At 44.4% G+C, this 12184-nt stretch overlaps 1 protein-coding gene across 1 annotated transcript in view; it reads left to right on the forward strand.

The window, feature by feature from the left end:
* The window catches only part of SIK2 (salt inducible kinase 2), a 123274-nt gene that overhangs the window by 72944 nt on the left and 38146 nt on the right, over nucleotides 1-12184 (forward strand). The window contains exon 5 of the mRNA XM_074936916.1: nucleotides 9068-9192. Coding sequence (XP_074793017.1) covers nucleotides 9068-9192 — 125 coding nt within the window. The remainder of the gene's footprint in view (nucleotides 1-9067; nucleotides 9193-12184) is intronic.

Below are 12184 nucleotides of genomic sequence, written 5' to 3' on the forward strand. Positions count from 1 at the left end.
AGTGGTGCAGACACTTCCTACATCGGCAGAAGGGGATTTTTCATCAGTATAGTTATCCTCACTCCGAAAACCAGAACTATGCTGGAGAGGACCCTGAAGGATGCCATCCGCTGCCAGTATGTGGAAAACCTGAAGCGGAAGCCAGACCAGGGCAAGGTGTTTGAGGTGACTTGCAAAGTAGGACACCAGCAACCACTTCCTCCTCAGGGGCAGCTTCACCCGGTTTGCTGACTGGAGATTCATCCACAGGGCCTGGCTCAACTGCGTACCACTGAATGGAGCCATCCACTACGGGAATAGGGACAAGCGATGTAGGTAGTGCGGCTATACCAACGAGACACTACCCCATGTCCTGTGTAGTTGCAAGCCCCACTCCAGAGCCTGGCAGCTGCAACACAACATCATCCAAGATGGCCTGGTCAGAGCCATCCCGCCACCCGTAGGGAAGGTTGCCGTGAATTCCACCATTCCTGGAATCAACAGCCAACTGCGACCTGACATCGTTCTCACCAATGAGGACTGGAGGAAGATCATCATGGTGGATGTCACAGTGCCCTTCGAGAACAGGACCCCAGCCTTCCATGATGTCCAAGCTCGAAAGGTGGAGAAATACGCCCCTCTGGCCAACACCTTAAGAGCTAGGGGTTACCAGGTTCAGACACGTGCTGATCGTCTGAGCCTTTTGTGCATGGGACCCCAGTAACAAGCGAGTGTTGCGGGAATGCGGGATCAGTCAACGCTACGCTTGGCTGATGCGGCAACTCATGGTGTCGGACACCATCAGATGGTCGAGGGACATCTACATAGAACACATCACCGGACGTCAGCAAACTAAGGAGGGATGAGCTGGAGTGCCAGTGAAAAAGTAACTGAAAGATTCCCTGATAGATTATTTCCTAAATGGACAACCTACCCCAATTCTCAGTTACTGAGGGACAGTCTCCATTCATTGATATATTTTGCTTTCCACAACCAAATCTCTGAACAAGTTCTCATGACTGATGTACCTGAATACTTGGATGCTAATATCCAAACTGTATTCTTAAATTTATTCACCTAAATTTGGGTTATTGCTGATTATATACTCTGTGTATCATATGACTTTTAAAAACAAACTCTGTATTTGTGGATAATCTAAGTGCTATACCCAGATGTACAGACTCTCTTTTCTCAACCTACGTATTATATAATTTGTGTTTAACATTAGCCTTAATAAAATTGTTAATCCAGCTCTCTGAGAGGCAGCAGATAGACAGGTCACCAGCCTACACTTGGGCTTAGGCTGACCTAACTATGTCACGCAGGGCGTGAATGTCTTCATAACCCTGAGTGACATAGCTAGGTTGATGTAATTTTTAAGTGCAGATCAGGCCTAATTTTTGCTTTCCTTGGGAATTGTAACAGTACCTTGTACATTTTTCTACAAGACAAGTCACTGTAATTTTACCCCTTTGAAAGTACTTGTAGTCTGATACGGAAAATTCCTAACAATGGCACCTGAACAACACTGCAATTCCTGGCAAAAGACTGGTGTCTGTCTGAAGTGCTAAGAGTCTCTTGGAGATCTTAACTGATCTGACAAATTCAAGATAACTGAGGGGAGAGTTCAGACTTAATGACACCTATACAGATGGCAAAATGCTTCTGAGGAAAGAAATTGCCTCACGTCTCCTGAAGTCAAGGTTGCTAAGCCAATAATGTGTGAAGAAAAACTGTGTCAAAGTGAATTAAAAATTTCACAACACAAGTCTGGCTGTGATCGGATTAAGGCAGGCGAGAAACAGTGACTGGGTGGTGGTTTTTCATTTATACTACTTTCTTAAGTATGCATCCGATGAAGTGAGCTGTAGCTCACGAAAGCTTATGCTCAAATAAATTGGTTAGTCTCTAAGGTGCCACAAGTACTCCTTTTCTTTTTGCGAATACAGACTAACACGGCTGTTACTCTGAAACTTCTCTGGAAAGAAATTAACCCCTTCCTACCAAAGGGGCAGCAATAAAATAGTAGTGAGTGGGGAAGCTAAGTCACACAGACACTTCATAAAAATAATACAGAAATTTTCCATGTTTTCCACAGACATTTTTCAATTTGACAATTCTGTGCAAAAGACTGACACAGAGAAGATGATTGATGTGTAATGACCAACAGATGGATGCATGGATTTTAAAGCCAGAAGGGGCCATTGTGATTATCTAATCTGACTTCCTTCATGATAGACGCTATAGGATGTTACCTACTAATTGCTGCACAAACCTAATAATTTGTGGTTCAACTACAGCATATCTTCTAGAAACAGATCTAATCTTAATTCAAAGATTCCAAGCAATGGCTAATCCACCCTATGCTACATTTCCGTTTTATGAGATGGTCTGTTTGATTTATAATAAAGATGGCTCATGCTGTATTCCTAATCCAATAATTAAATACCAATTGAAGGTTCCTATAGTGTTTATATAGAGAGGTTTTGAAGGAAGAGCAAATTATTCTTTTCTTCTACAAAAATGAAAAGTGTTCTAGTATTTGAATTCTGGTAGCTCCATCAATGTGTTAGGGCTGTTCAAACTCCTGTGAAGACATAATCCCTCTTGTGAAGAGCTAACTATCTGAGAAGACAAGTAGTCTATGAAATATAGAGGAGCAGTATAAAACACAGTCAGAATGTATACGTTCCCCACACACACACACACACACACACACTAAAAATCCATAATCCTCAAATACCCTTTTGACTTAACCAATGTTAACTGGCTATATTCTTGTAGGCATTTTGACAGAGGTGGGTCTGGAGGAGAGAGATGAAGAAGGCGGTAGTGGCCTTCTAGATCAGTTGAGGGAGAGTATTCAATTCATAAAGGCAGCCCATTCATTGACACCTCTTGCTCTTGTTTCCCAACAAGAGAACCCTGGGACATGATTAGTGTCTGTTTTGTTATTGGTGGGAATATTGGGTATGGTTAATTTTGAGATGGGGAGAGGGTGAGTTAATGCAATATCAAAGCAAATTAGAATTCCAATGTTGTGATGATTGGTGGTGGTGTTTGGTTATTAATAAAAATGCCGCCAAATGCTTACCTGTAGTCTTGTCCTTCCCTCGTGACTGCAAGTTCTGTGGTGTGTCTTGAACAGGATGGATGGCTTATATAAAGAAGAAAATCAATTTGAGCGGTGCATGAGACAATGATAAAGAAATAGGTGGGGACCATATGGTTACAGCTGAGCAAAAAGGCACAAGCAAATGTTTATAAAAGGAAACTGGACTTGGCAGTTCCACTTGAGTTCTGATGTGTTGGAGTCATCTGAGTGTGGTGTTCCTTGAGCATATCATGTAAATCAGAGATGATAGAAAGGTTGCCCACAATCTACTTAATGAAATGGTATGTAAGTGTAAGAGAGGGTGGAGCAAAGCATCATTTCAGGAATATCAGTGGGTTTTTGTGCTTGGGAATGTCCAGACAAAGGTTCTAAGGAGAGAGACACTGAATTCTGCTTTATGCTTAGGAGATGATCAGCCACTTAATCATGATGGGTTCTGGTCTAGGCTCTGCTACTAACTCAGTGTGTGATCTTGGGCAAGTCAGTTAATATCTGCCTCATATATTCCTCATCTGTAAAATAGGGATATTTATTATCAAAACAACCCCTATAAGGTAAGACAAGCTGAATAATAAAGCTTTGAGATTCTTGGATGGAAGGAGTATACTATAAAAGCGCAAAGTATTATTAAACTTCATGTAAGAAGGAGTGACGTCAGTTCAGAACTAGTCTTAAGTGTAAGTTAGTGTAGACATTTACTTCCTGTGTCTGTGTCCAGTACCAAACCCAAGATAACAGTGGGTGAGTGGAAGGAGGAGAGGGATAAGGCAAGGAGGAAATGGTATGGATTGCGTTTGTAGTGTGACTGAACTACACACTTCAACTGCTCATGTGGACCAGATAGGCCACAAAACATGCCATATTAAAAGACCAGTTTATGGGAGGAATTCCCCTTGGATCATCATACTTGGTGAATATTGACTTAATGTTTGCATCACCTTAAACCATGTTTCCTGCTGCAGTGATTTCAATATTGTGATCTACAGAGAGCTGACTGGCCATGGGGCATTGGCTTTCTTTGTTCCCAGCTGCTATATTTAATTAATAAACAGCAAAAAAAAAACAAAAAAACATTGACTATTTTGCAGATGGTACTTTACACAGAGCAGTTGTTGTAGCTACTAATGGTGCTATGCTATCACGAATGGAAGTGGGGGTATCTAGGAGACAGTCTTTCTATTAAGATGTAATCGACACTATGAAAAAGCTTGTGACTCCCCTGATATTACAGGAATCTTGTTTAAGTTTTGTGTGACCCACTGACTCAGATTTTATTGGTTCAGTGCTTGATTCTACTGAATTTCATCAAAAAAACCACGATTGATGCATTACAGTAATAAAGTTAGAGAAAATTAAATGAGCTCTAAGGGTATGTCCACACTGCTATTTTTAGCACTCTAGTTCAAGCCCTGCTCCTTGTCTATCTAGGGTGGGAGGCTCACTCCCAGCTGCAGTGTAGACATACCCTAGGAGAATCTTGTAGCCTTATGTTAGATAAATGCACATACCTTTACTCTACACTGAAAATAAATCTTGCAATTCCAACTCCACATATGTGCCATTCCAGAGCAAGGTTAGTTTTACTTAAAATTGTCAGTTCCTATTACTGTGGGATTAAGCTTGCGTTTTCATGTAGTTAACAGTAACACTGTGTTGCTGTGCTTGTGACTTGCAGGGTCTTATATGGTTTTGTAGCACAGGTCATATGAGGCGAAAGCTGAGTCCTTTCCCAAACATAATACAACATATGCAAATAGAGCAAAATGAAGTGGTATCAGTGGTACCTGCACAATGTTTACTAACCAGTGTGTTTATCAGTGAAGCTATCTGCTGATCACTGCCACATGCTATTCACATGCCTCTGAGGTATTCAGTGGTTGATAGGACTAAATCAACAGCCCGATTACTGTAAATCAACACTGTTGACTTTCACAAAATTCCCCAACACACTAGTGTACAGTTACAGATTAAAAGCTCAGCTACTTAGGAGGGTAAAGCTTTATCACCTGAAAAAATACAAGCTGAAATCTTATATTGTATGACTTGTTATTCTCTGGAAAAGTTAGCAGGATCACTGCTTCAAGGAGCAGCTAAACAATGGATAACACCAAGTTAGACTAATGCTGAGCATATATGAAGTTCTGCACAGTACATTGGATTGTGGGCCTTAGATTGCCTGTGACCTGCTAATGTTACATGTCTCAGAGTCTGTCTACCCTTAAAATGCTACAGCGGCACATCTGTGCTACTGCACCGATGTAGTGCTTAAGTGTAGATACTACCTATACCAATGGGAGGGGTTCTCCTGTTGGTGTACATAATCCACCTCACTGAGAGGCAGTAGCTAGGTTGATGGAAGAATTCTTCCATTGTCTTAGCGCTGTCTACATGGGGACTTAAGTCAGCTTAACAACGCTGCTCAGGAGTGTGGTTTTTTCATACCCGACTGACTGACACAGATAAATTGACCTAATTTTCGCATTTAGACTGTGTGACAGTCTGTATATTCACCCTTTTTACATGACTATGATAAATTTTATACAAAATATGCCTTGGGTTTGAAAACTCATAACTGGCTGATCATTATTGTCCTGGTAAAATGTGCGTGGCAACATTGTATGTAAAGTTATAACTTTCTACTATATGATACTATTAAGATATGTTCCAAGTCTGGGGAGTAGTCACAAACCAGTTCCCCGGAGACAAAAGGCTAGGCAATGCCTCAGCCAGGTGTTAACAAAATCAAATGGACTGTCACCTGGTTAAGTGGCCGTTCTTTGGCAGGAAAGAGGATGTGAGTGAAAAATCTACATCTTGACAAAAAAACAGCTCGGGGTTCCCATCCACACAAACTTTCTGTCTCCTTGAACCTCAACTGAAGATGCTTCTCGAAGAAGAGAAAGAACTATAAGAACAGAGAGTAGGTGCCCCAAATTCTCTCTCCCTTTCTCTCTACCCAAGGCATCTACAACACCTGAAGAACAAGGAAGCACCATTGGACTGGGGGAGGGATCCTGACTGAAAGAAATTCAGCCAGTAAGACCATGGTGTCTGTGTATATAATGTCTTCTGCAGTTTCCACAGTATGCATCCGATGAAGTGAGCTGTAGCTCACGAAAGCTCATGCTCAAATAAATTGGTTAGTCTCTAAGGTGCCACAAGTCCTCCTTTTCTTTTTGCATATGTTGAGAGCGACTTTGCTTTGAATTCACTTAGCTTGTTAAGTTAGGCATTAGTTGCATTTTACTTTTATTTTCTTGTAACTAATTCTGACTTTTATGCCTCATTAGTGGTAATCACTTAAAATCTATATTTCTGTAGTTAATAAACTTGTTTTACTGATTTATCTAAAACAGTGAGTTTGGATTGAAGTGTTTGGGAAACTCCATTTGGGATAACAGGATTTGTACATATCATTTTCTATTAATCCAATGATGGACTTAATATGAGCTTGAATTGTCCAGGAGAGAACAGGGCAGTACAAGATATACATTTCTGGGGAAAGTCTGGGACTGGGAATTTGCCAGTGTTGCTCTGCACTATAATTTCATGAGTGGCTAGCTGTAACGCTCATACAATATAATTGGGAGTAACTTACCTGCTGGAGGCTGTGCGAGAGCAGACCAGGAGTGGTAGCTCTCACAGCAGAGCAGTGTAAAAGACACCCCAGATTGGAGAACTGAGGGAATACAGCTGTTCATCAGTCCAGATTGTATCCTGGGTAATGTCACAACCAGGCTTTAGTTTCCTACAAAAATACAGCCCACTAGTTAACATTAAAGTTAGGGTTTGTCTAACTCTTGAAAAGGTATTTAAACAAAGAATATGTTCGTCCTGCTCCCCCTTTCACCTTCGAGTTTCTTCTTCCTCTTTGAGTGTTAACAGTGATTTACTCCATACAGAATGTACTGACGGGTTCAGGGCCCAACGACCTAACTCTTCAAATTGGTATATGAAAAAACTGTCTCCCTCGCAAAGCAAGAAAGAAATCCTGGCCCCACTGAAGTCAATGGCAAAACCTCCACTGATTTATTGGAGTCAGAATTTCACAAGAGATGAGCAGGTGCATTGCAGTGGAGGTTTATTTTTAAAAATGTATTAATAAATAGCTTAACACCACTTTGTGGGATAGCAATGAGTGGCTTTGTTGAAGGAAGGAGTTTGGAGGAGGAACTTGAAACAGGTGTGCCAGGAGGAGGAAGAGGGGTGTTACAAAGGAGTATGGAAGAAGGCAATGAAGTATGGACAGAGTAAAGGGAGAAAGAAGGATAGCTAGAAGTAAGAGCAGAGAGGCAGATCAGAGTTATGCTGAGCATTGAAGATGTTGACTAGGAAGTGTGTGTGTAAAGGCAGAAGAGAGCCAGAGGGCTGACATGGATTGTGGCAATGGACACACAACATTCCCCACATTTTGTTTTATTTCTTTATCAGGTGGCACCTTGAGGATGGGTGTATTTTGTCCCTGCTGTCCTGAATTAGTCATTCATTTAGCTGAAGACCCGGATACCCACTGTACATGCACAGACAAGCTGATGGCACATAACTGCTCTCTTAAAGTCAAAGTTAATAGCTATTCCAAAGCAACCTTTCCAGAGACTTTGTCAAAGTCCAAATCAGCAGTCAAAGCCTGAAAGGGACATCAACTTAAAAATTACACTGAATGTTTTTGTACCTACTGTTACATGTAACCGCTATGATTACTAGAACTGAGAGTGGAGCAAACACATTTTCTCTATTTTTTTCCCCCAGTTTGTTTACTTTGAGCATCTGTTAGCACTTTATTGGCTGCTGTCGGAACACAGGATATTGGGCTAGGTGGACCTTTGGACTGACCCAGTATGGCTGTTCTTATGTTTGTATTAAGTCAGTTTTGATGCTTCCTCGGAGAGGCAGCATTTCCCAATGGATAGGTCATCGGACTGGGATTAAGGAGTCCCAGGTTCTGTGCCTTAGGTTCTTTACCACTGAAGAGCTGTGTGCCCTTGGTCAAATCACTTTCCTTCTCTGAGCATCTAGTTCCCCTCCCACCCTTGTCAGTCTTGTCTGTTTAGATTGTAAGCCCTTCAAGGCACAGATGTGTATGTACAGTGCATAGCATATAATAATAATCCTTATTATAGTCAGTAATTCATCTGCTCTGTTCAATTTTTTTTTAGATACTAGAATAATGTGATAGTAAAACCACACAAACTGGAAAGTAAGCAATGGGGGAAGTTGTGTAGAATCTGAAACTTTTTTTAACTATGTCTCTTTAAGTAGCTATCTGTGCATTTTTGGATTTTGATTGCATGTAAGATTTAAAAGTTCCAAAATGTGGTCACTTTTTTAGGCCATAAAGAACACTTTTTTTAAAATTGCAGAGTTGTCCAAAAGTGAGTGTTCAGTTGCAGAGCCCCCTTTTAGCAACAAATGGTTGTAGACGGGCCAGTGGCAGGCTTCCTCGCCAATACAAGGCCCTGTGTGTTTTCACATACTTGCTGTTTTTGGAGGTGGGAAGAAGGAACTCTGCCAAAGTTGATGCCATGATTGTCAACATTGGTTGTACACCCTGAGTGTGCTCAGGGCTAAAGAAAGCCTAGCTTAGAGAAAGCCAAGGAGCTCTCGGGTTCAGTATTGAATCTCAGACGTTTACAGGTGAGTAAGTAGGCTCAGCACACATAGCCTGGTTGCCACTCTCTCATTTAATTAGACAATTACATTGTTATAATCCCAGATTTACCCCAGTGGTAGAAATTAACCACTACGTTGTGCTGGTTGGGATGAGGCCAATTGTGCAGTTACCTTTAAGAATTAGCAATCTGCACTGTTGAGTGAAAAGTAGAGTAACAGTCTCTGGTTTCTGCAAGAAATATAGAGCTATGACTGAAAGTGGGCCTTTAGGCTCAGTCAGTGCATATCCGCATCAGATCATTGGTTTGGATGCAGGTTTAAAAATGTAGATGTGTTAAAATAATTTTTTTTCTTTCCCTACAGATTTTGGGTTTGGAAATTTCTATAAAAGTGGTGAGCCTCTGACCACCTGGTGTGGAAGCCCCCCGTATGCAGCCCCGGAAGTCTTTGAAGGGCAGCAGTATGAAGGACCCCAACTGGATATCTGGGTATCTTTATTTTATTTACTAGATTAAAATCATCTTTTAGAAATTAAGATTGTAATCACCTCTGAATTTCATTTAGGCCACAAGACAGGCTGTTCCCCTCTGGCTTTATTTTTCTAGACCAAGTCACAAAATGATCTTAAGACCCAGTAGTTTTGAAGCATAGAACCGTGCTTTGTAAAGTCACTTTGAATGCCAGGTTGGCATTAAGGTTACATAGTAGGTGCACATGAAGTCACTGCAAGAAATAATTTAGCTAATCCAAAAAGCTGTCACTGTTCCTTGCTGAATGTGAGGTGGTTCTTCGAGTGCTTGCTCGTGTCCATTCCAATTAGGTGTGCGTGCGCGATTGTCAGAAGGTTTTTCCTCTAGCAGTACCCGTCAAGTCAGCTGTGGAGCCCCATGGAGTGGTGCCTTTATGGCAGTGTATATAGGTCCCTGCCGACCCGCCACCTGCTCTGTTCCTTCTTACCACCAGTGACGGTTGTTGCAAGTGCCTCCTTAGCGGTCTTTCTTCAAATAGTTGTTGTAAATAGTTACCCATTAGTGTTAATTAGTTGAATAGTACTTAGCTGGGGCATCTTCCCCGATTCCCTTTCCCCCGGGACTAGGGCTTTAAGCCCTGTGAGAAGTGCCTGAAGCCTATGCCACGCGGCGATCCGCACGACTCCTGCCTCAGGTGCCTCGCGGAGGGTCATCAGGCGGATAGGTGCAAGATTTGTAGGGGCTTTAAGCCCAGAACAAAGAAGGAGAGAGACTCTCACCTGCAGCTCCTCCTAATGGAATCTGCACTTTGCCCACGGCCAGCGCTGAAGCCAGCAGCGGCAGCCTCGGTGTGCAGTGCACCAGCATCCGTGCAGGAACACTTGGCACCGAGGAAGGACTCCAGTAAGGAGCATTGGCACTGCTTCCCGGCCCCGAGGCCCAGCTCCACATTTCGACACCGTTCACAATCGCCGGTGCCACATAAGAAAGCAGACAGGGGCCGCTCACCAGCACGGCACACCAGTGAGGTGCGTCCTGTGTTGGGACACCCCAAACCTGGCCAGCAAGTCCTGTAGCCGTCAACTCTGGCTGTGACAAGGGGGCTGTTGAGTCCAGTGCGGGTAGACTCTCCGGTGCCGGAGGACTTAGAGGGAGAAGACCTCAATCTTCCTTCCATACCGGACACATTGGAAGTGGCACGGGATCTGATCGCCATGACGGCTCAATCCCTGGGCCTGCTGGCACCACCACCTACCACAGCTCCGACAATGACGGCACCGAAGGCAGCACCGATGACGGCTCTGCCCCCCATCAGACATAGGGGCAAGCCCACAATGATGGGCCATCACTCATCCTCGCCGCGGCACCAATCTCTGGCACCGTCAGATTCTGCTCCGTTTTGGTCTGCATCGGAGTACTCTTCTGAGTTGGAGGTGGAATCCTATGCCTCCAGGTGGAGCTGGTACCGCTCTAGATCCTGGCGCCATTCCCGGCACCACTCAAGAAGCGATGCACCCCAACCAGTTGCAATGGTGTCATGGCCTCCCCAGTGGCAGGGGCTGGTGCAGTGGCCCTTCTGGACTCCAGGGGCCTACCATCAGGCCCAGGGGCCAGACTCGAGGGCGACTTTGGTGGCCTCGGGACCCCATCGGACTCAAGGGATCCAGGAGTGCGGGCTGCATCCCTAGAGGAAGACCCGGGGCAATCCGACCCTTAGACGGGAGCTGTTGTCGCTCCATCCTTGGTGCAAGGAAGGACACCTATAGCTGATGCACCTGAAACTACCCTGGTGAGCATCAGGGAACCGGAAGGGCAAGAGGACCCAGTCCCTCCCTGGGCATCTTCCTCCACCTCGCCTGATGAGTCGATGGCAGGGACGACTACCTCTCTGCCAGCAATGGACACCAGGGCCCATCAGGACCTCCTTCGACGGGTGGTGCAAAACTTGAACCTACAGGCTGAGGAGGTCACAGAGGATTCAGCCCCAATGGTTGATATCCTGGCTCCTGAGGAGCCCTCTAGGGTGGCCCTTCCTCTTATTAAGACCATTGTAAATATAACTAAGGTGCTCTGGCAGACTCCGGCCTCTGTCCCACCAACAGCTAAAGGGGTAGAACACCGATATTTTGTTCCACAGAAGGGGTATGAGCACCTCTTCACCCATCCCCAGCCGGGCACATTAGTGGTGGACGCCGCCAATCACACGGAGCAGCAAGGACAGCCGGATCCCACTCCGAAGACCAAGGAGGCCAAGAAGCTGGACCTCTTTGGTCACAAGGCGCTGATATCTGAGCCCCCTTACACTGTCTTTTATGAAGACACAGTGCAACTACGCCCACACCCTGCGTTTCTTCCTTTGGTGGTCTCTCAATTCCATATAAATCGGGACATTTTCCTACCTTTGTTCCCAAGCCGCATGCCAATACCAGAGATAGCATGCTTCATTCCTTGGATGTGAGACGCTCCCTGGCTTTCTATATCAAGTGCACAAAGCCATTTTGGAAGTCCCCACAGCTCTTCATCACTGTCGCAGAGAGGATGAAAGGGCTTCCCATCTCCTCCTAACGCATGTCATCCTGGATCACGTCATGCATCAGAACTTCCTATGACTTGGCCAAGATTCCAGCCCCGACATTGACGATGCACTCTGCAAGAGCTCAGGCATCATCTGCCACTTTCCTAGCTCAAGTGCCCATTCAGGATATATGCAGGGCAGCCACATGGTCCTCTAGCCACACCTTCACCTCACATGACACAATTTCGCAACAATCCGGAGATGACGCAGCGTTTGGCAGTGCTGCAATCTGTGACCAGATGAACTCTGACCCCTCCTCCAAGAGTATGGCCTTGGTAGTCACCTAATTGGAATGGACATGAGCAAGCACTCGAAGAAAAAATGGCTACCCACCTCTCGTAACTGTTGTTCTTCAAGATGTGTTGCTCATGTCCATTCCAAATTCCGCCCGCCTCCCCTCTGTCGGAGTATTCCAGCAAGAAGGAACTGAGCAGG

This window comes from Natator depressus, chromosome 22 (assembly GCF_965152275.1).
Source record: "Natator depressus isolate rNatDep1 chromosome 22, rNatDep2.hap1, whole genome shotgun sequence".
In the NCBI taxonomy this organism is placed as follows: domain Eukaryota; kingdom Metazoa; phylum Chordata; order Testudines; family Cheloniidae; genus Natator; species Natator depressus.